The sequence below is a fragment of the Heterocephalus glaber genome, unplaced genomic scaffold, assembly GCF_053883595.1.
Source record: "Heterocephalus glaber isolate CG9 unplaced genomic scaffold, H.glaber_assembly_v1.0 deba00001610, whole genome shotgun sequence".
Classification (NCBI taxonomy): Eukaryota; Metazoa; Chordata; class Mammalia; order Rodentia; family Bathyergidae; genus Heterocephalus; species Heterocephalus glaber.
In genome coordinates this window covers 21,860,948-21,887,523 of record NW_028258381.1, presented here as the reverse complement: position 1 = coordinate 21,887,523, position 26,576 = coordinate 21,860,948, and the positions used below count along the sequence as shown (strand labels likewise).

The 26,576-nt window shown below is 38.0% G+C and overlaps 1 protein-coding gene across 3 annotated transcripts in view; it reads right to left on the bottom strand.

The window, feature by feature from the left end:
* Baz1b (bromodomain adjacent to zinc finger domain 1B) overlaps positions 1–26,576 on the bottom strand; it is a 70,861-nt gene that overhangs the window by 14,736 nt on the left and 29,549 nt on the right. For 2 of the 3 annotated variants that reach the window (XM_087196258.1, XM_087196261.1), the window contains 7 exons: positions 22,951–23,148; positions 15,456–17,154; positions 11,119–11,257; positions 10,275–10,408; positions 7,908–8,010; positions 6,781–6,879; positions 3,287–3,464 (listed from right to left, as the gene is read on the bottom strand). In XM_087196258.1, coding sequence (XP_087052384.1) covers positions 3,287–3,464; positions 6,781–6,879; positions 7,908–8,010; positions 10,275–10,408; positions 11,119–11,257; positions 15,456–17,154; positions 22,951–23,148 — 2,550 coding nt within the window. The remainder of the gene's footprint in view (positions 1–3,286; positions 3,465–6,780; positions 6,880–7,907; positions 8,011–10,274; positions 10,409–11,118; positions 11,258–15,455; positions 17,155–22,950; positions 23,149–26,576) is intronic. The other variant, XM_087196260.1, reaches the window with a different exon arrangement.

Sequence of the window (26,576 nt, the reverse complement as noted above, 5' to 3'; positions counted from 1 at the left end):
TGAGACAGGGTCTCACTATGTAGTTCAGGCTGGCCTTGAACACTATGGAACCCAGGCTGGCTCCAAACTCATGACCATCCTGCCTCAGCCTCCCAAGAAGGCAGAGCCTTTAATTCAAATCAATCTAGATTCAAATATCAAAAAGGCCACATGACATGATATAGCTATATTCCTTAGTTTACTGGACAGATTATGTATTTAAAAGTAGTCGACTACTTCCAGAGACTTCCCCTACTTTCAAAAGTTTCACACAGGGCCGGGGATTTAGCTCAGTGGTTTCGCCGCCTGCTGCGCAAGCGCAAGGACCTGAGTTCGATCTCCGGTACCAGAAAAAAAAAAAAAAAGTTTCACAGTATGTTCAGTCATCTACTTCAGGTTGTTCAACAATTGACAACTACCTACTATGGGTAAACTATGGTCTTAATGCAAAGACAAACTGAGAAGAATCAAAATTTACTTTCTGCCTCCTTGTCAGGTAATGTGCTTTACATATTCAATCTCCTTTAGGCCTCACATGTATTTTATGGATGAGTAAGTGGCAGCCAAATCCCCTCATCAAAATCATGCTCATAAAAAAAAAAAAAATCATGCTCATAAACACTGCATACTATCTTGTCAGTCACACAAGGCATGCCAATTAAGAAATACCATTTTTGGGCAGGGGATTTAGCTCAGTGGCGCTGTGCTCAGGCACAAGGTCCTGAGTTTGATCCCCGGTACAAAAAAAAAGTTACCATTTTTGTGGCCACAAAGAAGAATAATTTTATGCTATATCTACTAGGGAAAAAATTAAATGTGTAACATTTGAAACTTGCAGGGCCAGGGATTTAGTTCAGTGGTTCAGGATCCTGCCTCAAAAGCACAAGGACCCAGGTTCGATTCCCGGCACGAAAGAAAAAAAGAAAGAAAGAAAGAAAGAAAGAAAGAAAGAAAGAAAGAAAGAAAGACAGACAGACAGAAAGAAAGACAGAAAGAAAGAAAGAAAGAAAGAAAGAAAGAAAGAAAGAAAGAAAGAAAGAAAGAAAGAAGGAAGGAAGGAAAGAAGGAAAGAAGGAAAGAAGGAAAGAAGGAAAGAAGGAAAGAAGGAAAGAAGAAAGAAAGAAAGAAAGAAAGAAAGAAAGAAAGAAAGAAAGAAAGAAAGAAAGAAAGAAAGAAAGAAAGAAAGAAAGAGAAAAACTTGCAAACTCATTTCTGGGATCAATTTTTGAAAAAAATCATTAAAGGGTTGGGGATTTAGCTCAGCAGTGCTGCGCCTGCCTTGCAATCACAAGGTACTACTGAGTTCAATCCCTGGCACCAAAATAAATAAATAAAAACAAATGTTTAAATCTGATTTTCTAGGAAATATATGAATTCACTGCTATAATTAAGAAAAAACTTGCATGTGCAAGATGTTATATGTAATTTACTGATCTAATGAGAAACACAGACTATGTAAAAGAGACTAAAACTACTTATAACTAGAGAAAATGAGGAAAAAGATTCAATGTTCAGAAAAATCATTCAACTATAAGAACACATATGCCACAAAGCTGAGAGTGATGACACACATTATAATCCTAGCTACGTAGCCAGCTGAAGTAGGAGAATTAAGACTTCAAGGCCAACCTGGATAATATAGAGGCCAGTCTCAAAAAAAGGCAGCTATGGACCAAGGATTTAGCTCAGTGGTTCCAGGGCCTGCCTTACAAGCACAAGGTCCTGAGTTTGATCCCCAGTACCAAAAAAAAAAAAGGCAGCTAGGCATGGTGACGCACACCTGTAATCCCAACACTTGAGAAGCTGAGGCAGAAGATCCTGAGTCTGAGGCCAGTGTGGGCTACACAGCAAAACCCTGTCTCAAAACCACCCCCTCCAAAGAATACACATTGCCATAGTGGGTACAAATAGGCACCCTCAGTATCTGCAGAGGACTGGTCCAGGAACACACTCCCATCTGGATATAAAATGGCATAATATTTCCATATCATCTATACCACGTCTTTCTATATATTCACATAAGCTCTAGATGGTTTATAACTAATACATTAAGTGCTATGTAAATAGTTTTAACATAATGTTTAGAGAATGACAAGGAAAAAAGTCTGTATATGCTCAGTACAGTTGTGATTTTTTTCTTGAATGTTTTCCATCAAGGTTAACTTAACATGTGGATGCAGATAGACAGAGGGCTGACTGTAATTTGAAAAGATCCACAAACATTAATATCTGGGATTATGTGTACTTTATGATTTAAAATCAATAAAAAAACTTTAATAACTGATGGATATTTTCCAATCTTTTCTTCAGCTTTGATACCTAAACCTATCTAATGTAGGAACTGAGGTCTCTTCAGAGTTTTACCTATACCAGTGATGGCAAACCCATGGCACACATCCCGCAGCAGGCTGTTATCACTAAAAGCTCTAAAAGGTTTGCCATTACTGGCAAAGGTCTTCCTGAGCAATGTATGGGGGCTATAAATGGGCCTTAAATACAGGCCTTAAAGGCAGGCCACTTAATACTATGATTGATGTTCAACATAAAACAACTCTCCCGAGGTAACTGGGTGTAAAGAATGGTCAAAAGCAGGATACACAAACATGTGTCACACTTTAACGCATCGGTATCACAAAGTTATGATAAATGACAATATAATGACTACGGTTTGACTACCAATTTTCTTTTCTCTTTTTTCTTTAATAGCAAAACATTTATTGGTACATTTTAGGCATACATAATGATAACAGTCATCATAGGGAATTAGCACCTGTATATGATATATCCCCCCCTTTTCCCCTTCCTATGTACAAAAGCTTTGTTTCCATTTTTTCTTTCTATTTTCACCTTTTTTTCTTGTCCCTTCCTTCCTCCCTTGTTCCCCTTCTCATCTGAACATTTTCTTTCCATTTCCCAATATCTATTATACATTTTAGTCCTTATTTCTATTTTCAGTTTCTCACACCAGAGAAACAATGCAGTATTTAAACATGTGTGTCCAATTTATTTTGCTTAAGAGTATGGTCTCAATTGACCACCACCTTTCATTGAAATGAAGATAAGTTTTTTTTTCAAATGAAAGTTTTGAGCCAACTACTACATTTTTTTTTTTATCATCAGCAAAAGATGAAAAGGGGACAGAAATCTACATATATAAAGAATTTCTGGTTTTATGCACACCTTGCAAGACAAATTCAAATATATCATTTCTGGGGTTATCCTGAGAAGTCAAATAGCGTTAAGGAACAATTTCAAATTGAGCTCCCATGAGTTCCACCTTTCTAAAGGTGTTTTCTTGTATTCTTACCCGGGCTTCAAATTCTGAAGTTTCTTCCACATATCCAAGTCCTCCTTTCTGTAACCTTGTTGCAACTTCAATGAGATCACTCCGCAAGAAGTTTAAGAGCTCCTGGTTGCCATCACAGCATTTCAGACCTAAATTTGGCTTCCGAGCCAGATGAATAGAGTGAATAATGTCTTGGTACCTAGAAGGAAAAGGTGAAATAAACCTTTGAAAGTGCTCTTTAAATTTTAATTACTTGCACGATGCATTTTGTCTACAAGACTCATTTATAGATATCTTTTTGTTTCTCCTTGGTATTTAATAGTGTCATGTTTCTTGCACAAAATTTCAAATTTCTCTTATTTTTTGCTTTATTCTAAAAACATTTATCTTCTATTTGATAATTCCAGTGTCTGGCAAATATTCCTTTCCCTAATTCTCATTCATGTTGCCAGTTTCTTTACATATTCTGTGACTTTTTTTACCGTAGGCTTCCTGGAGTTTCATCTGTGGGAACTGCTGGTAGGCCTTATGTGAAGCTGCACTCTTCCAGAGAACTTGTATTTCTTAGTTGCCAAGAAGTTGCTACCAACCTGGGATAACTTTAAATTGTCTGCTTAGAACACATCACAATACTGAACAGATGTAAATATAAGTGGAAAATCTGACCAAATAACTTCAGAACCGATCACCTCCACAGTAAAAATTAATTCTCTGATCTTCCAGCAATAAAGACTGACTCCCGTAAGACTCTCCATCCTGGGTAGGCCACAGACTACTGTGTCTTCCTACAAAACGGAAACTAAAGCTCAGTAGCATCTTAGATAAAAACTTTTTTCAGTCTTATAATAAAATTTTTAACATTATTTCTCTGAATATAACTCCATGTTCCACTGTTTTGTGTTATTTTGTGTAGTACCGAGGATTATACCCAGAGTCTTTACACTGAGCAATATCCCCAGCCCTTTTCTTATTTTGAGACAGGATCTCCATAAGTCACTAAATTGCCAAGGCTGGGCTTGACTATGTGATTCCCCTGCCTCAGCACGCCCAGCCCTACTGGTTTTCTTATAAAGGAGGTTCCTTTCATTGCTTTCTAGATTCTACATAATTTTTCTTTGCTATAAGTCATATCTAGGAATATATTTAAGTTAGTAGCAGTTTGGTTTACATTACAGAATTAATTAATTAATTAATTAATTTGGTACTGGGGACTGAACTCGGGGCCTTTCGCTTGTGAGGCAGGTGGCAGAACCACTGAACTAAATCTCCAGCCAGAGAATTTATTTATAACATCACTACAATTTGACTGGAGAATGTATCCTGTCAGTTTTCTTTTTTTGGTTGTGGTTTGAAGTCAGGGACCTTGAGCTAGGCAAGTGCTCTACCACTGAGCTATACTGCTACCCCTGAAAGTAAATCTGCTTTTAAAATTTATTGAGCTGGGTATGGTGGCACACACCTATAATCCCACGACTTGGGAGACTGAGGCAGGACTGCCATGAGTTCGAAGCCAGTCTGGGCTACATAGTGAGTTCAAGACCAGCCTGCACTACAAAGCAAGACCCTGTCTCAAAAAATAAATTAAAACAAAAAAAATTGTTCCAATTGTTTTTGTAGGTAGGTATATGATTATTTTATAAATGTTCAATGAATATAATAATTTTGTTTCTAACTGCCCTAGTATCCGTTAAGCCACTCTTTTACTATATCCTTCATCATTTACATATTTACTTATAAACAGCATATTTATTTATTTATTTGGTACCGGGGATCGAATTCAGGACCTTGTGCTTGCGAGGTAGGTGGCAGAACCACTGAGCTACATCCCCAGCCCAACAGCATATATATTTTTATTTTTCAACTATGAACCTGATATGGTATGTTAAACATTATCTTATCCCCTTCATTTTCCTCAAGAGGAAACAACTAAAATAACCATAATAAGTGACTGGATAAATCGGGGTAAAGTCAGTAGTATATAAACTCATGGAACATTATATAGAAAAGGAGGGGCTGAGGATTTAGCTCAGTGGCAGCGCACCTGCGCCACAAGCACAAGATCCTGAGTTCGATCCTCAGTGCCAGGGGGAAAAAAAAAAAAAAGGGAAATGGAGTTGTTATTTTAAAAAAAAACCAAAAAACAAAACAGGGCCGAGGATTTAGCTCAGTGGTTTCGCTGCCTGCTGCGCAAGCACAAGGACCCGAGTTCGAACCCTAGCACCGAAACAAAAACAAACACACACACAAAAAAACATTAGATGCCACTTTAGCAAAGGAAAGTAAATCCCAAACTGCCTTGATAGCCTTTAAAAAGTTCAAAATCATGCCAGAAAGAAAAGAAAAGAAAAAACCAATCCACAAGAGCTTTAAAAATACATGGTTCGGGGTGAGGATTTAGCTCAGTGGTTCTGCCTTGCAAGCACAAGGACCCAAGTTCGAACCCTGGTACCAATATATATATATATGAATAATACATTATTTAAAAAACATGGTTCAAGAAGAGGTACTGTCAATCTGTAACACATATCTATCAAATGCCATAGCCAAAGAAAAGAAGTTATCATATACATGTATTCTCTTTTTCTGGTGCTGGCAGTGGAGACTGAACCCAGGCCCCTGCACTGAGCTACATCCCCAGCCCTTTTTACTTTATTCTGAGACAAAGTCTTGCTAATTTGCCCAGGTTGGGCTGCAACTTGTGATCCTCCTGCCTCGGCCCCCCCAAAGCACTAAGATTATACAGGTGTGTGCTACCATGCCTAGTTACTGTATCTGTATTCCATTTTGAGCGTGGGTATTGTATTTTCTTTGTCTTTCTTAATCTGCTGATACATCTGTATTATGACTTTTAATATTATGTTAATATACACATTAAACAGGCATAAAATCAGTATGACATATCCATTATTACTCACAGTCTAGTGGTGTTGCAAAGGATGTACTTAGTGGTATTACTGTCTCTTCAATCAAACCTAAATTCACCTATGAAAATCAAACGAGGGGCAGCTCTACTCCAAAAACCTTATAATGGCTTTTGACAGAAACAATGTAAAGAAAGTGCACTAAAAAATCTAGTTGGAGTGGATGTTATTTTGTAGGCCCAACAAGGGTTTTACTACTTTTTAAAGATACAATACAAGTAACATAAAATTCACCTTTTTTTTTTTTTGGTACCGGGGACTGAACTCAGGACCTTGTGCTTGCGAGCCAGGCGGCAGAACCACTGAGCTAAATCCCCGGCCCCAAATTCACCATTTTAAAGCAAATAAGTCTTGGGATTTTTATGTTGTGAAACTATTACAACTATCTAGCTCCAACTCATCTTCATCACCCCAGAGATCCCATACCTGTTAGCAGCTATCCCTCCCAAATCTCTCCCTTCCCTATCCCTTGGCAACCAACAATCTACTTTCTCTGTAGTTGCCTATTTTAGGTTTTCCAGATAGATGAAATCACACTATGTGTAATATTTTGTGTTCAGCTTTTTTCACTTAGCAGAAGGTGAAAAATCCTACCTCTTCTCTAGTCTTTCTTTAAGTTGACTTTCTCTTATTCCCTGAGGATGAAGGCAGTTCAGCAAATCATCTAGCTCCTTCTGACTATCACATAAAAACCTAAAGAGACAAAACCAGAAATTACAACTCTGAAAAACAATCAAGACCAAACACTGAGTAAGAAGTCTAGGGCTGGTGGTAGGAGATAGAAAAGCAGAATTCCAAATCTGTTCAGTCTCATATCTATAATCAAGATAAATATTTTACTGTTTCCATAAGACCTAAATTTAGCTTTATACTACCACATTGGATCCAATGTTTCCTACTATAATAATGAAAAAAGTCTATAAAGTTTAACACTTCTATATATACCTTCAAAAACTAACCCTGTACCCCAAACTAAAGAAAAATGGTCTTTAGAACATATGCAATAACAACTAAAACAGTTAATGCAATCAAAAGGAGAAGAGACTCTCAAAATTTAGCTCAATGGTGCTGCTGCCTGCCTTGCAAGTGCAAGGTCCAGAGTTCAATCCCCGGTACTGCAAAAAAAAAAAAAAAAAAAAAAATTTAGCTCCTTAACCTAGAAACATAAGTGCATATAAAGGATAATTAATGGTATATATACAATTGTATCCTTCAATTAATAAAATTTAATCAAATTTATCCATTAATTTATATATTTATAAGCTATGAATAACTTACTATGAATACATTTTATTTAATAAAATTTAATTAAGAAAAATTCTCAATACTTCTATTTCCAAATAGCTTCAAGAAGGGCCGGGGATTTAGCTCAGTGGTTCTGCTGCCTGCCTGGCAAGCGCAAGGTCGAGTTCAATCCCTGATACCAAAAACCAACCAACCAACCAACCAAATAGCTTCAAGAACATTTCTACTGCTATGTGAGATCTGTATTACACTAGAGGAAGAGAAATCAAATTCTAAGCTTTGAGTAAAACAAATGTCTGCTCATCAAAGAATCAGGTAATTTTTTTTAAAGCAATGAGTTTTGATATACAAGAAATCAATGTGACACAAAGCATCCTTAACAGATAAAGTAAAAAAAAAAAAAGATAAAGTCATTATATTAAATATTTTCTTCCTCAAGGGAAAAGAGCAAGCCACCAAGTGAATGCTCACATTACCATAGGTTCTGTCCTTGTTTGGGTATGGTGGTCTCCACAGCAATTTCTAGTGCTGATCGATGTGTGTTCATGCTTGCATTTTTGCCTAAGTTTGCTTTCTTACCTAAGAAAGATGAAAACATTAAGTTGTAATATAGTAAATACCCAATTCCTAGTTTCAAACCTACCAGTACCCAGTACCAAATCCAACAACTAATAACACAAATGCTGCCTGTTAAATATGATATGCTTAGTAGATGCTTATTTACTATAATGGTTCAACTTAACATTTTCCTGACTTTATGATAGTACAAAAGTGATATTCATCAGTAGAGACTATACTTCAAATTTTCATCTTTTCCTAAGGTTGCAGTATTCAGTCTTCAATGTACTACTATGCTCCTAATCTATGCCACTGGTTAAGTTAGATGCATTAAATGCTTTTCTTTTTTGAGACAGGGACTCACTATGTAGTTCAGGCTGGCCTTGAACTCACTATGTACCCTAGGCTGGTCTCAAACTCACAGTAATCCTCCTGCCTGAGCCTCCCAAGTGCCAGGATTACAGGTGTGCACCACCATGCCCAACAGCCAGAAGGTTTTGAAACACATGAAACAATCTTTCATCCAGTCAGAATCTCTCCCCAGTCCAAAGATCCTGACTCCAAAGTGAACTCCTCTCCCATCTGCCTATTTGTAACTACAGTTTAACCAAACTAGATTTTTCTACAAAGTAACATAATCTACATATAATATAAAAATGCAACATGAAAACATATAAAGTTTGGGGCTATATTTTAAAAATTTACAGTAGTTTCCTTATTTAAAAATTTTGTAAGTTTAAAGTTTGGATCAGGAGGGCCTGGGATTTAGCTCAGTGGTTTCACCGCCTGCTGTGCAAGCACAAGGACCCGAGTTCGATTTCAGGTACCAAAAAAAAAAAAAGTGAAGACTTCTCAAAACAACATGATATATGTGCAAGAAGCAATTTTCACTGGGTTATACTAACCCAGTGGCTCTAACAGAGAGCAATGCTGCCTCCCAGGGGACATTTGGCAACGACTGGAGACATATTTGAGTTTACTACTGACATCTAGTGGGTAGAAACCAGGCATGTTGCTCAATATCCTATAAAAAAATGCATGAGATGGACTGGGGATTTAGCTCAGTGGTTTCCCCACCTGCTGCACAAGCGCAAGGACCCAAGTTCAATCCCCAGTACCAAAAAAAAAAAATGCATGGGACAATTCCCACTACAAAGAATCGTGCATCAAAATATAAGTAGCACTGAGGTTCAGAAGTCTGACATCTCATGTTTAAAATTTTTTTTTTTAATTTCATGAAATTCATAACATATATAATTCAAGAGAGAATGTATATTCAGCAAAGTATACATACATTTATTTTACATACCAAATACATGTATATTACCAGCACCTAGATGAAGAACACACCAGTATCCTTTATGACCCTTCTCAGCTGCTTTTGTTTAACAGAGACCTTTGGTAGGTTACCTAGGCTGGCCCCAAACTCCAAGGCTCATGTGATCCTCCTGTCTCAGCCTACTGAGTAAGTGGAACTACAGACAGTATTCCACACCTATCTTTGAGTCATTTATTTCTAGTTAAGTACTTCCTATTTTGCTGTTTCCTCTTACTATAATTTAGGTTAAATGACATTCAGGATGTTGTCTGTCTGGTTTGCTGCTGTACTCCCACATACACATTAAAAATTGCTTTGCACCTACGAGATACTCCCTAAATACTGAGCAACTAAATTTTGAAGGTAGAGAAAGGACATACAACTCTGCTTTCTTAGTCCCTAACCTCCTTTTCTCTATGCAGTCAGGTCCACCTACCTCACTCAACTACATTTACATAAAGGCAATGAAGAAATTTTGCAAATGGAAAAGGTGACACAGGAAAGGGACTCCTTAATATTCAGCCTAAAAGGGCCAAGGATTTAACTCAGTGGCACCATGCCTGCCTCGCAAGTGCAAGGTCTTGAATTTGATCCCCGGTACTGAAAAAAAAAATAATGTAGCCTACGAGCTTAAGCTTTTTCAGCTTCACAATGGTGGGAAAATGGCACACATGCAGTGGAAACAGCTATTTTCCCAGGCCAGCAATATGTGGTACTATACTCTCTTGCAATACCGAGCAGCAGCAGCAGCAGCAGCAGGAAACCAGTTCCCAGACACCCACACAACCATGAGGGGAAACACACACTCTCCAGTGTACTACTCTGCTGTGAGCTTCTGGGGTCTGGTAGGTCATGTGTACTCAATCAACTTTTGATATGTACCCTACTTTTAACTTACAATAGGTTTACCAGAACATAATCCCATTACCAATTAAAGGAGCATCTGTAGCCAATACACTGTACTTACTGCGGGGACAGTAATCCTCACCGGAAGAGTCTGCATGGTCTTTGCGGTGATGATTGAATCGGTAGTCAATGCTGTCGTGTGCCCAGCCTTTCTCAATGAACAATCCTGGAACTTCATCTGAGAAAAGCCAGTATCTACAAATCACAATCATGCATTAGTAAGATAATGAATAGATCAGCACTGTTGGATCATTTTGCTGGAGAAATGACTACAGAATATGATAAAGCATTCATAACCACAGCTGACAGCTCCTCTCCTTTGCTCAGAATTCCAGACAGATAAAAATTATAAAGGCAGGGCAAGGGATAACAAGTCTTTGAAATGAGACTCATTTAATGTCTAAAACTCATAACTTCTAATAGTTTTTTATCTTGAGGTTCCACACAATGCATGCATTTAAAATATATCACCACTTTTTTTTTTGGTACCAGGAATCAAACTCGGGACCTTGGGCTTGGGAGGCAGGCAGCAGCACCACTAAGCTAAATCCCCGGCTCCTATATCACCATTTTTAAAGTACTCTACTTGGATTACATTTCATCTACCACGTAAGTTTCATATTTGCAGTCTCTTTAAAGGCTAGAACAAGTCTTTTCTGGGGAGCAGTGCAGGGCCTTGAACATACTAGGCAAGCACTCTAGTACTGACCTACATCCCCTGCCAAGGAACATGTCTTAATTAACTCTAACCCTCACCATTTGGCATAGTTAATAGTCAATAAATAAGTGATGAGTAATTATGTTTTCAAACAGAACTTGAAAATTCAAATGGAAAGGTTATTCTTAAGTTTCATAACTCGTAATAACTGCCCCACAAAATTAAAAAATTAAATTTAGTAATTTACCTGTTATGATTTCGATCAGTACCAATGGGAGTCCTACGCATGACTAGCTTTGCCCTAGCAATTCCTTCCTGGAAAGCCTTCTCAGCGGCTGCTTTGTGCTTCCGTATTCGCTCTTCTTCAGCTTCCCGTTCTAGTTTCACTGGCAAAGGTAAAAAGGTAACCCAATATAAAGGAGATGTTCATCAAACCTTAGTTTCCCTCTCTGAATTGTTACAATGACATGTGAGGCAGCCAACTTCTATTTGGTCCTCCTATATTCCTTGAATTTTTATGAAGTCTCACCCATCACAGCCACTGAATCCTCAAAAAGATAAGGATGGAAAAACTAATAAAACAACTATTTCAAGATAAAACTGGTGACACCGCACCGGCGCCTCACAAGTGCAAGGTCCTGAGGTTGATCCCCAGCACCAAAAAAAAAAAGATAAAACCTACCTAGGACTGAGAAATCTGACAGTAATTCTTAACAGCATGATGACAAAAGAACTGAGAAGGCTAGGGTAGAGAAGCACGTGTGGACAATAATAATTACTGCAGGGCTGGGGGTGTAGCTCAGTGGTAATGCACTTGCCTGGGTCCTGGTTCACTCCCCAGCACTCAAAAAACTCTACATTGAATAACATTTTTCTATTATTATTCAGCAAACTGTTATTATTAAGAACAGAAAAAACTTGCTCTATTTCTGATTTTTCATTGTGAGTATATTCTATTCAGACAGAAATTTCCCTCAACAAAAAAGCCCAACATTACTACCTTTTAAGCTTCTCTCTGTCACAAACTGCCACTGTTAGGTATAGAGTGCTATTTATGATGCTGGGATTTTTAACTCTGATCCTTTACTAATGATTACACCTACAATATGGTGAAAATATACAAAGTACATCCATCAACAAATATTATTTTCAAAATTAATACATGGCCAGGTGTGGCACATGCCTGAAATCCCAGCATTCAGGAGGCTGAGGCAGGAGGACTCTGGGAGTTTGGGGCCAGCCTAGGACACATAGTGAGTTCAAGGCCAGTCTGAACTACAAAGCAAAGCTCTATCTCAAAAAAAAAACAAAAACATAAACAAAGAATTTATGACTTTTAATAGTCTTCTAGAATGATGGACTATGTCTGTAACAATGGTTATACAGACAACAGCACAAAGGTGATGATAAAAGAGTAACAGATAAATTATAATCAAGGAAAAAAAGAAAAATGAAAAAGGTAGCCAGGCATGGTGGTGCACCTCTGTAATCACAGCACTCAGGAGGCTGAGGCAAGAGAATCATTGTGAGATCAAGGTCAGACTGAACTACACAGTGAGACCCTGTCTCAGAAAACAAAAAACAAAAAAAGAGGGGCTGGGGATTTAGCTCAGTAGTTCCGACGCCTGCCTTACAAGTGCAAGGTCCTGAGTTCGATCCCCGGTACCAAAAAAAGACAAAAAGCTCATTTTCCTAAGACTACAAACAAGCACCAATCAATTTAGGGTAAATCATAAAGACCAAATCAGCATTTTGGGCGCCTTATGCAGAAAGACTGCAAATTTGAGGTTAGCCGGGAACATAGCAAGAACACCCCCACCCCAGACATGCAGAGATGGTGACACATGCCTGTAATCCCTGCACTTTGGGATGCTGAGGCAGAAGAATTCCAAGTTCCAGACAAATCTGGGTGACTTAGCAAGACTATCTCAACGTAAAAAATAAAAAGGGCTGGGGATGTAGCTTGGTAGTAGAGTGGCCTGGGTTTGATTCCCCATGGGTGGGTGGGTGGGGCATGACACCAAATTTAGTTTTCTTGGGTTTTTGTTGGTGATGGTGGTGGGGTTTTTTTGAGACAGGGTCTCACTATGCAGTTCAGAGTGGCCTTGAACTCACTATGTAGCCCAGGCTGGCCTTCAACTCACTACAATCCTCCTGCCCCACCCTCTCTGGTGCAGGGATTACAGGCATGCACCACCATACCAGGCAAAAGAAACATGTTTTCTAATGAAAGAACGTGGAAGAAAAGACATACAAACATGGAACTGGGGATGGCAAAGAAGAAATCTTGGAAGTTAAGATTATGGAATAAATCTGACAAAAGAAATACTAAGTTTGTACTCTGAAAACTGCAAAACATTAACAGAAATTGAACAGATCTATATAAATGCAAAGTATTTACAGATCAGACGACATACTATTTAAGATTGCAATACTCTCAAAATTGATCTACAAAATTAATCCAAAATCTAGAGATTTAACACAAGGAAGTTGTACCTACCAATTAAAGAAGTTTTACGATTCAAAAATAAGAAAACAATTTAATAAAAGGCAGATGTGAATTAACATTTTTCTGAGGAGATACAAATAGCCAACAGATTATGAAAAAATGCTTGGCATTATTAGTCATGGAGGAAATGAAAATCAAAATCACAAATCAGGTAACAACTCACACCCACTAGGATGGCTATATCCATAAAGACGAAGAATAACAAGTATTGATTAGAATGTAATCAGAATCCTGCAAGTTCTTGAAGTGGTTAAATCCCTTGACTCAGGGATTCCATTGCTAGGTGCCCTGAAGAATGAAAACACAGATCTACACAAAACTTTTTACACTAATGTTTATAGCAGTATTGTTCGTTTAACAGCCAAAAGCAGAAACCACCTCAGTGTATACTGACTGATGAACAGCAAACAAAATATGGCCAAACAACAGAGTATTATTCAGTCCCAAAAAGGAATATAATACTGATACATGCTCTAACAAGGACAAACTTTGAAACCATTATGCTAAGCGGAAGTCAGAAATGAAAAGCAACAAATTGTATGATTCCATTTATAAGAAATATCCAGGGTAGGTAAATCCACCGACAAAATACATTGGTGGCTGCCTCCAAGGGGCTGGGGCCAAAAAGAATAAGTGACACCCAGGGCTTTTTGGGGGGTTTTAGAAGTAGAGGTGGCTTCCTGTGCCTGGCCTCTTTCATATACTGTCTTGTTTTATATACTACCACACAGTTGAACCTTAGAAACATGCTACATGAAAGAAACTTGTCCAAAAAACCCCGACATATGTATCGTATGATTCCACTTTAGAAAACATCTAGGGAAATTTATAGAGACGAATGTGGACTGGTGGTGATCACCTGAGGCAGGTAAGATGGGTGGATGAGGTGCTGCTACCAGGTATGGAATTTCTTTTTGAGGTGATGAAAATGTTATAGAACTGTTTGTGGGAGCCAGGCATGGTAGTGCATGCTTGTAATCCCAGCACTCGGGAGGCTGAGGCAGGGGGATTGCCTCAAGTTCAAGGCCAGCCTAGGCTATACAGCAAGTTCAAGCCTGGACTGAAATATATAGCAAGACTCTGTCTCTCAAAACAAAAAAAAGGGAAAAGAAAAAAGTCTGTGGTAATGATTACATATATAGATTGTGTGTTAATAATTATACATATATATATATACATACACACACACACGTGTGTGTATTTTTTAAAATGTGTCTGGTTTTGGGGATTGAACCCAGGGCTTCACGTATTCTACTAGGCAAGTGTTACCATAGTTACATTTATAGCCCTCTGGGAATATACTGTGAAACACTGAATAATACTCAATAAATGAGTAAACTGTATGACATGAGCATTCATTCTTTTTGTTTTTGAGACCAGGTTTTGCTATATAGCCCAGGACAGCCTCAAACTCACTCCGTAGCCAAGACTGGCTTTTAATTCATGGTAATCCTGCCTCACAATCCTGGGTACTGGGATTACAAGTGTGTACTATCATATCCAGTGAGAATTACTTAATAAAACTTTTTACTTTTATTAAAGCTGAGATTTGATGGACTCATCAAAGCCCAAGATTTTAAGTTCTTAATTATTAATAAGGTAAAGATTACTATCTAAGCGGGTGACTATGCTAGAGACTTCAAAAACTTTGTCTTCCAACTTAAACAACATGAAGAAATAAACTTGTCCAAAGGAATAAAGCTGAGAGAGACAGAAGGGATCTGAATCCAGGCCAGCACTTCCAAAGTCATGTTTCCAGTATACCTATTTGTGGGCTTGGTTCTTTGTTGACTCCAACATCAAATTAGTTTATCATTTAACTGCAAAAATCCATGCTGAACATTTCTCCTAAAACACACGGTAGGACTGGGGCTGTACCTAGCATATGCAAGGCCCTGATTTCAATCCTGAGAACCTCACTCCTACCCCAACACTCTCTCAAATAAATAAAATAGCACTGGGCTATTACAGATATAAGTGACTAGTTATGACACGAGACCCTATCATTACTGTGGCTAAGTTCTTTTACTGTCTTCTAAAGGGCTTCCCCCTTTCCTCTCAGCATGAACTTTTACCTTTCATTTCTCTTTCCTGGATTTCCCGTTCCCTCTTAGCCTGCAGGGCAAGCAGTCTTCTGCTCTTCACAGCACTAATCATGTCTTCAGCTTCCATATCTACCTGGGGCTCAAACTTCACAATTTCTTTTTTCCTATCAGTTTTACCTAACCCATTTTCCTCTTTGCCATTTTCTTTACTTCTGGCTTCCATTTCTTTCCGTTTTTGTTTCTCTGCTCTCTTCTTATCATTTTCCTCCTTTAACACAGCAAGCCGCTCCTTCCACAACTCTGCAGACATCTGCTGTCTGGTCTCCATGTGGTCTTGCACCGAGTATGTCATGAGGATCCGGTGGCACAGTGCTGTCAAGATCTGTAGCTTCTCCTCTGATGTTAGCTCAAAAAATTCAGAGGTCTCCAGCTTCTCTAAGAACTCATCTTGCACCTCATTGTCCTCGAAGGGTGCTGAATCTTTGTCATCTGTGTCTGAACTCTCACTTTCCTCCTGGGCATCAGATCTACGCAAGCAGAGCCGCACCAGCTCTGAAACAGAATGTAGAGTGAGTGGGATTTCTGACAGCTTCATCCCCAATTCACCATAGTCTTCTGCTATTTCATCTTGTAGTAAGGTCTGCAGTAAGATGACCAACACTCTGTTCAGATACAAAAAGCCACCCTTATCTGCGCTCAAGGCTTCCATGAGGGACACAGCAGTAATGGGATACTGAGCATCTGGTAAGAGAAGCCCAGAATAACAGCTCAAGAACTCCACCACCAGGGCCACATCCCCAAAGAGGGTATTTGGCAGCCCTTCAGGGGTATCCACCAATCGAAACGTTGGAAGGTTTTTGCCTGCTAACTCTTGGTCCTCATACCGCTTCTGTTTTTCTAATTTCTCAAGCATTTCTTTCTGTCTCCGTTCTTTGGCTTTTTCCTTTAACTTTTCTTTCAGCTCTTGTCGTTTCTTTTTTAAATATTCTTTCCGTTGCTCTTCAGACATAGAGGCCCACCTCTTTCTATGCTCCAGCAGCTCATAGCGTTTCTGAACAATAGTTCGCAATTCCTCTGGGAGACGAGCTCGATCTTCACTGGAGAGAAGGCGAGCAGTTTTAGAGATAACACAGGAGAGGGCACTCTTCTTGTCTTCTCTGTCTTTGTTTTCTTTGTAATAGGCAATCAGGTGCAGGGCAGCAGGAGGCAGGTGTTTATGAGGTTTACTAGAGGACCGAGGTGTACCCCCAGAATTCCGTGGGGCCCGTGCCATCTTCTGAGTGCCTTTGGCCATATCCAACAAAGTCATCTGCTTCATTTTGGTCTTAGGAGTCTTTAAACCCTTTTTGGGAGATTTAGAACTCCCTGTGGATTTCTGTCCATTCAGGATGCCTTTGCTTCTGCCCTTTGCCTTCAAAGGCTTGTCACTGTGCTTCCCTGGTTTCTTGGCAGCTGGGCCTCTCTTAGGAATGTGAAAGTTAGCATGGAGCTTATTGGGTGACATCATCTTCATCACTTCTTCTAGATGTTCTTCTGGAGACTTGGAATTCTTCGAGTTCTTCATTTTGAGTGGTGAACCATTCAATGATTTCTTCAAGTGTACATGACACCACAACTTAGGATTTAGTGGTGAACTCAGAGAAGAATTGTCTGTCTTAGATTTCTTTGAGGGTTTCCTGTCTGGAGATCCAGTATTCTTCCTCTTAGTAGAAGGATTCAGAGTCATGTACTAGAATTTAAGAATAGGAGCAAAATTAATTTTAAAAACTCATTTAAAGTAATATTTTTTTGGGGGGATACCGGGGATCAAACTCGGATCCTTGCGCTTGCAAGGCAGCCGGCGGAACCACTGAGCTAAATCCCCAGCCCCAGTATTTATTTTAAAGGCCCTCTTCCCCAGATATTCAGGTAAAGTTACACATTCGTTTCTCTTCACAGACGTATGCCAATTTAAAAAAAAAAAATAAGATACCATGTTCGATGGGTTTTTGTGCTTTTTTGGTACCGGGGATCGAACTTGGGTCCTTGCACTTGCGCAGCAGGCAGCGAAACCACTGACCTAAATCCCCAGCCCTAGCTGTTTTTTACTATATCAATACAAAATTTTCTTGATACCCAGACTGAAAAGTCTACGCTGGGGGTGGGGTGGGGGTGGTAAACTGAGTGGTAGAGCGTTTGTCTAGCATGCAGAGGCCTTGGGTTCAACGAGGGTCGGGGGAGCTGCTCTTGAAACAGGGCTAGATTTTCATATTTAATCCTTCATTGCTCAGTGCAAACACCTTAGGCTCGTTCCCCAGTACTGCTGGGGGGGGAGTGGGTACCACCAGGACCTATGATTTTAATGTTTTAAAGAATATAGTTACATAGGAAAAAAGTTGGCAGCTAAAACTAGATAACCTTTAGAATACTTGACTTCTACTACAAAAGGGAGCTATGTACATGGGTGGCACACAGAAACTCCAGGTGTTAAATAGACAGGTCTAACTTGAGAAAATTTACATGGAGGCAGCAGGTAGGACAAGCTAATGTAAAATGGAACTACAGGCAAAGAAACAGCTAGAGGCTACAGAGTATGAAAGGATAAGCCCCTTAAAAAGACAACAGGAAGGGCAGGGGATTTAGCTCAGTGGTTTCGCCGCCTGCTGTGCAAGCACAAGGACCCGAGTTCGATCTCTGGTACCAAAACAACAACAACAACAAAAAGACAACAGGGAAATAGCTAAGGCAAAGGAAACCTCACAGGTAACACAGAAGAGCACCTACACTCTTGTCAGGAGTACAGCAAATAAGTTTAGTAAAATTTTATAGGCTGTGCTACAATGCCAACTAAGATTGAAACATTGAGGACAGAAATACCAGAGAAACAAACACAATCACAACACAAGAAGTAGAAAAACAGTGCACTGGTGAGTAGGCTATAATTAAGAAATCCCTCTTCTAACTTCTCTAACTTTAAAAGCAAAATTACCTATTAAGGATTGCAACTATCTGAAGACTATTCCTCCTCTGGCTGACTACTTTGTGTCCCTTTCTCTTCTCCTCGTACTGGGGATTGAACCCAAAGCCTTTGCAATAATTGTCTTTACTTTGAGACAGGGACTAGCCAAACTGCAGTGGCTGGGCTTAAATTCTGGAATCTTCCTGCCTCAGCCTCCCAGAGTACTTGGATTACAGACATGTCCCTCCACGGCCAGCTTAGCTGACTGTTTTTGTTGCATGATTAAACCCAGATGTTTGGTGCCCCAATGATCCTCAGGGAAGGCTGACAGATTTTAGCTCATTAAAAACATCAACTCCAAGCACAACTTAAAAGATCCTTTTCTCCAATACAGAATTTCCTGGTCCTAGTTTCCTAGAACTAAATTTAAAAGTGGCCCCTCATGGACAATAGTACTATTTGTACTTCAAAGAGAACAGTATTTCAGAGACTCTCCTATGAGTCACTAACAAAAAACAAATATGTGCCTTCAACTAGCCTTGGAAAATCTTCACGGTAGAAACAGGCATCCTGATACTTTTTCTATTGCTCAGAACAGCAGATTATATACCTTAAGTTTATCCTGAAATAAAATTTATCACTAAAAAGACTAATGCAAGACTAAGTTTCATTTTAGAATTTAAAACAGGTATCTTTTGGTAATTAAATCTGTAATTGCTGGGACATTTCTTAATTTACTGATTATATTTCTTTTAAAGATTCAAACTTAGAATACTATTATGAAGAAATGACATAAAGTGGATAGCTTGGCTGTCAGAGGGTCCAGGCCCCCAATTTTATTTATACAGTGTGTGGGGTGTTTTTTGTTTTTTTTTTTGCCAAGCCACACTATAATTTTATTTTTCTGAAAAATGAAAGAAATTAACTCACCCAACCCCCTCCCAACAGGCCGGCTCCCCACGAGAGCAGTCCTTCAGTAACTGGATCATCTCAGCATGGGGCATGCTGGGTAGTCACAGCCAAATGGGAGCCGGCATGGCTGGACTCAGGGGGATCTGAAAAAGTATAAAACCACTTATGTGCTAATAAGGGTCTTCCCTATCCACCACTCAGCACAATTAATCCACTAGACTGGTGTATAGGGAGGGAGAAAAGAACGGATATCCAAATTAGCAGCATTAAAATTTTTTGGCAAAGGACCTTCCCTAATCAACAAATAGGTAAAAATTTTTATGAATTTTTCAGCAACATGGGAGGCCTAGAGAAAAAGAGTAAAAAGGAATAAAGTTTTTTTCTAGTTCAGATGCTGAAATGAACTTAATAATAAACAGTAGAATCTGTTGGGCAATCTATGTTGAGTCTCACTTCATTCCTGACATTCACTTAAGGTCATATGCCAGGAGCTTGAGGGCAATATTCACATGAATTTACCACAATCCCTTTATTTCTGTATCAGAAATATCTTTATGTCTATATCAGAAAGTTTGCTGAATGTGTTACTGGAAAGTACTTTTAAAGTGTTTTGAATACTACGTGAAATTGGTTATTAGGACAAGAACTATATTTTTAAATTTGTATCACTGGCAATGAGACAAAATTATATCATGTCACCTGATTTAATCCTTTGAGAATATATCAATTTTGCAGTATTTCTAGTAAAAATTTAAAACCTGAATCTAACCATGAGGAAATAGACCCATTCTACAAAATAACTGGCCTTTTATTATTTTTAAATGCCAAGGTTTTAGTGGGGAAAAGTAGCACACACCTGTAATCCCAGCACTCAGGAAATGGAAGCAGGAGGAACACAAAATATGAGGCCATTCTGGGCTACACAGTAAGTCTGAGGCCAGCTCAGGCTACCTATCCAGACTGTCTCAAAAAAAGTCAAGGTTTTGAAACACAAAGAAAAACTGAGGAACTGTTCCAGATTAAAACAGACCAAAGAGACATACAGAAAGTACTCATAATTCCACACTGGACCCTACTAAAATCAAAATAATTTTTTGGATAAAAGGAGATGACTGGAAAACTGGCAAAATTTGAGTTAGAACTATAGATAAGGTCAGTGATAACGACCCTCTTAAAGCTTTGAATAACAACAAATAGCCAGCTGTAGCATGTGTGCCACGGGTTCACCACCAATGGTTAGGTAATAGTACTGATTCTATGTTAATTTTCTGCATTTGATAACTGTATTATCGTTCATTTAGGAAATGTTCTTGTCTCTAAGAAATGCATATCCAAATGTTTTCTGAGAGGGCATTCTGACTTGCAAGTAAGTTATGGGAAAGGTTAACATTTGAGGAATCTAATTAAAGAGTACATACAAATTCTTTAATAGTATTTTGCAAAATCTTCTGAATGAAATTACTTCAAAATAAAATGGTTTTTAAATGTATTAAGAACAGTGATAAATTAGCCCAAAAATGTTCAAGCTTCTAAATGTCTTAAAAACTATTATTTTCTTCTGTCTTTGCCAAAAGGCTTCCCTACTAGAATCTATCATTCCAAAACCACACTTCAAACATTATGGACAGACTACTAAGGGCTGCTATGTATGACAAGAGGAAAATGGGCTTCTAAAATGGAAGATTTCAAATTAGATAATATTACCTTATCAAATTGTCTTACAAATCATTTCTCTTAAGACATTAGGCTTATAAAAATTATGTTATCCTTATAATCCAACTGTCAGTGGCTTTCTTCTCCCTCAAAACAAATGGAAATTCTTTAAGAAATAAATTAAATAGCCAGGCATGTTGGGGCACACCTGTAACTCCAGCTACTCAAGAGGTTAAGGCATGAGGATCCCAAATTTGAAGCCAGCCTGGGTAACTTAGCAAGACCCTGTCTCAAAATGAAATTTAAAAAGGGCTGGGGATGTAGCTCAGTGCTCTCTGTATATGAGAGACACACACAGACAGACATACACAGAGACAGATGATTTAAACAGTATGTATCTGTTAAAAGCCAAATGTACTATGCCAAATTTACAAGATTAAAAAATAACAGTTCTTATTCTCAAGTAATTTATATTCTAGAAAGGGTTTACGAGACAACACACCCTCCTCCTCCTCATCACACTAGGCCCTACTCAGGTAACACTGCAAAATCACTATACTTGTAAGTAATTTTCCACCCTCCCACTAAGCCTCTCTACCCATCAGTTTGCTAAGAACTTGGTTCCTCTCTCCAGGCCTTGGCTCCCTCCACAGTAACAGTATTTACAGGGCAGGCAAAACATTAAATTCTACAAAAACAAAAGAGAAAACAAAATACTCCATGCCCTTAAGGAGAGTAAGTCCTATATGATCAGCTTGAATCCTCAATAAATTATGTTAAAGTACTGTTTGGGCCAGAGATTTACCTCAGTGGTGCCACCACCTGCTTCGCAAGCGCAAGGTCCTGAGTTCGATCCCCAGTACCAAAACAATAAATAAATAAATAAATAAATAAATAAATAAATAAATAAATAAAGTACTGTTTCATGTTCTACCTGTTGTTCCCTCCACTATGTCCTGCTGGCAATACCGGCACACTGCTGATGATCTAGGTCAGGGGTGGTGAACCTACGGCTCCTGTTATTTGTTTTTCTTTTAAGACAAAAAGATGTTAATGTACGACTTTTTTTCCTAAACAAAACCCTCAGTAATAGTCAGGTTTAACTGCAGTGTTGGCACTTTGTGATAAGCAAGCGGGTTCTGGATTGCAGTTTGGGCACTCACTCAAAGATTCGCCATCAATGATGTAGGTGAACAAATATAAATAACGCAATACAGAGATAAGTCAAAGGTCCTTTAAGGAAACTAATTTTACAAAAAAGAAAAGTAGCTTATATGCAAAATATTAAGAAACAAACCATGAAATGTCAAATAGTGTTGGGGAAACAAGAAATTGTTTACAACTTCATAAAAATGCTCTAAAGATCAAATGAGATGCAAGGGGGTAAAAATCATGCTAAGTAAACAAATGGTTAGGTTTCTACTACATGTCACAAAGTAATACAAATTCCAGGTTTTTTTCAAGGCTGCTAGTATATTTAATCATTTTATCTGACATATAAAGCCAATTTTAAAAATTATATATAAGGCCCAGGGATTTAGCTCAGTAGTTCCGCTGCCTGCCTTGCAAGTTCAAGGTCCCAAGTTCGAGCTAGGTACCAAAAAAAAAAAAAAAGAAACACAGGAAAAAACAAGCTAGGTGTGTGGGCACATGCTTGCAATCCCAGCATTCTAGGAAGCTGAGGCAAGAAGATTACAAATTCAAGCCTAGCCTAGACAACTTGAGACCGTCTTAATATAAAATACATGGGCTGGGGATGTAGCTTAGCACAGAGGCTTGGCTTTCAATCCCCAGTATCTCAAAAACAAATCAAACTAGGAGCTATTTATTCAATGTGACCTCTCGCCTTTAGTCATATAATTACAACCTGTATAAAACAAAACAAATATCTAAAAATTTTAAAATTCATTATCTGATGTTTATATTCAAAATCTGTTTTGAGTCTAATCCTACTGGAGCAACCAGAGAAAATAAACACAACAGTGGTCTATTCTGCTGTTCAAATATTAACAGTAACCTTACCTTATATGGATCCAGTAAAAAATCACTGAATTTGCTAGGCAGGGAATACTTCTTAACCAACTCATCTTCCACCACCCAAGGTGCATTCTCACCAGCACCGGCACGTAAGGCGTTGTGTCGTATAAAGTACCGAAGTATCTCCTTATTTGGCGGGCGCTCTGTACGAATCAAGCTGTCTGCTGGCACATTGCTGATGATCTAGTGAGATAAGAAGCAGTAACTCACCACTGAGATAAGCAATTAACCAATGAGAACCAAAACTTATAGCACTCCAAAAAGTTCATAATTCCATCTCTAAAAAAAGGTTCTAAATTAGAAGGCAGAATAATTTCAGAACCACAATATAAATTTAAAGATATCCTTAGGCAATTTATTGACATGTTCTAAAAATGTGTATACCCTTTGAACTGAAATACTGTATGTAGTCATCATTAACTGCTTAAAATAGAGAAGAAAGAAAAAAAGGTGAGTGAGGGATTACCTAAATTTAAGTCCACTGATAAGGGATTCATTTTAAAAATTAAAATATATACATGTACAATGTTATTAAAATGCAACTGTCTGGGCCTTAAACTCAATGATTTACAAGACATTCTGGCCACAGAGCTTAGGTATCTACAGATTTAATAAGTTCCCCTGGTGAATACTACACACACTACAATCTGAGAATATTATTTTGGAAGAAAATTTAATGACACTACAGATGCTTACCACATAAAACCAAGTTACAAAATAATACCCATGCAATACTCCTACTTTTAAAAGTCACTTAGGGGCTGGGGATTTAGCTCAGTGGCACCATGACTGCCTTGCAAGTACAAGGTCCTGAGTTCAAACCCCAGGACCAGAAAACAAGTCACCTAGAGCTAATCACCCTTAACCAGATCTACGTTCATCAAATATGTATCATCTCTGAGTATGAAATTAAGAGAAAATTTATTTTTTCTTACTTGCATTTTCTATCTCCTATAATCAATTTTTACTACCTGTAAGGAAATGCTGAATGAGAGGTATGCAACTTGATGAAAAATTGTATTTAACATCTAATTTTCAAACATAAGAAATACTAACGGCCAGGTGTAGTACCATACCCCTATAATCACAGCACTTGGGAGGCTGAAGCAGGAGGATTTAGAATTTGAACTTAACCTGGGCAACTTATCGGACCCTGTTTCAAAATAAAAATTTAAAAGGGGTGTGGCTGTCACTCAGTGCAAAGGCCCTGGTTCAATGCCTAGTAGCAAAACAAAAAGAAAGGAGGAAGGGAAGAGGGAAGACAGAAAGAGGGAAGAAATCCTAACAATCCAATCATGTCAATCATGTCTCTCCCCAGATCACCAACTACAAAACAAAAGAGTCAAAATGAACTGCAGGGCATGGTGGTGCACACCTGTGATCCCAGCACTTGGGAGGCTGAGGCAGGAGGATTACCAAGAGTTCAAGGGCAGCCTGGGCTACCTAATGAGTTCAAGGTCAGCCTGAACTACACAGTGAGACTCTGTTAAACAAACAACAACAACAACAACAACACACACACTCTATAAAAAAAGGGGGAAAAGAACTGAGTTCTTCATCTACTAATTTAGAACCTTTGAGAGAATTAGTAAAATTTCTCAGGACTTAGCTGTTTCTTCTGTGAAAGGGTTATCTATAAAGACAAAAGAACTATCTTCCACATCCAGTCTCCTAGCCCACCTCTTCACAGCTATAAAAACCAAGATTCTAGTCATACCTGTGTAGAAACAGCTGCAAATAATAAGTTGTATTTCTTAAATAAAGACATAAACAATGAAACAGACACAGTATTTTATATACCATTAAGAAAAAAATTCTTGCCAACTATTTTAAAATACATCCTGATTCTGAAAAACAACTAGGGGCTGGGGATTTAGCTCAGTGGTTCTGCCACCTGCTTTGTAAGCGCAAGGTCCCAAGTTCCACCCCTGGTACCCACCCCAACCCCCCAAAAATAAAAAAAATTAAAAACTAGGGCTGGGTGTGCAGCTCACTGGCAGAGCAGTTGCCTACCATGGAAGACCCTGGATTCGACCTCCAGCCATAAAAAAAACAAAATAAACAAAAACCAAGCATTTTAGGATCAATAAAATACACAGCACCACTTTAAGAATATCTACTGTTGTAGGTTATTACCTGGCAGTTTTATAAGGTTCCTTATAAATGCGGTAATTATAGCTGACTTAACTTCTGAGTTTAATTATATTAAATTGTTCTACTTTTAAATGGGAAAAGGTATTTCCTTGGGAAATCTAATTACTAAGGACAGACTCATTTTTTAACTCAGAAGCTCAATTACAAAATTATTATTGGCTTTTAGTAATTCAAATAAACGAAGGAGCCAGTTCAGGTGGCACACGCCTGTAATCCTAGCACTCTGGAGGCTGAGACAGGAAGATCACAAGTTCAAGGCCAGCCTAAATTACATCAAGATTCTATCCCAAAAAAAACAGATTTACTTACATTTTCATCTTTTTTTTCCATTAAGTTTATTGGTACATTTTAGGTATACAATACAGTTATATTCGTCACTGAGATCTTGTACCATTACATGAGTAACCTGTTCTTATTTTTTTCCCCTTCCCTTGCCCTCCCTTCACCCCCTCCACCCTTCCCTATTTGCAAAGACTTTGTTTCCATTTTTTTTCCTTTTCTCATATTTTTTCTTTTCCCTTCTTTCCAATTTCCCCTAACCCTCCCACTTCTCCTACTCTACCTTTTCTTCCTATTACACAGTATCAATTTTACATTTTTAAAATTACAATATCAAAATTTAGAGGATATTACCACAGATTTTACAGAATTTAGAAGGATACAGAAAGCATATTATAAAAATGTTTTTAATTATCTTATAATCAACTAATTTAAAATACAGGGCTTCAAAAGTATCAGGTGCTTTTCTGCATAGCACTGATTGTTGCAGTTGATCAAATGATTGCCTCAACAAATACTTGTTACTGTAAGATTTCTATAAAATTGCCTCACATTAATTACAGGTAGAAAACTAAGTTGTCAGGGGAGAGAAATGTTTCATTCGCTTTATAGTCACTTTGTGAAGTTCTAATAAGATAAAAAAATCCTTATTTTGTTCATGTATGTAGAATGTAAGACATTTTTCCTTAAGGTGATTTTAAGTAGATTAATGTTTATTTATAATTATCTCTAAGTTTTTGTTTTAGGAAACATCATTTACAAATGTAGACAAGAAATAAATTATTTGTATTTTTTCTTGTTTTCTGGTTGTTGGTGGCTTATTTTCCGTTGATTTTAAATTCTCATATGATACTAACATGTTTCAGTAATTTTGTGATATAACCAATTAATGTTTATAAAACGATAAACAATACTTTTTTGCCTTTTTATTAGTACATGATTACACTATTTGTAGGGAGTTGGTACATGTACATAACACATCTTAATCATTTTCCATCCCCTTCCCCTCCCTCCTTCCATTTGTTGATCCCCTTCTCATTTGAGAAAGATCTCCCTACTTCCTATTATCTATTTTTTACTTTGCTCTTTATTTATATTTTGGATTTTTCACATAAGAGAAACCATGTGATATTTAAGCCCGTGTTTGATTTATTTCATTTAACATTATGGTCTCAAGA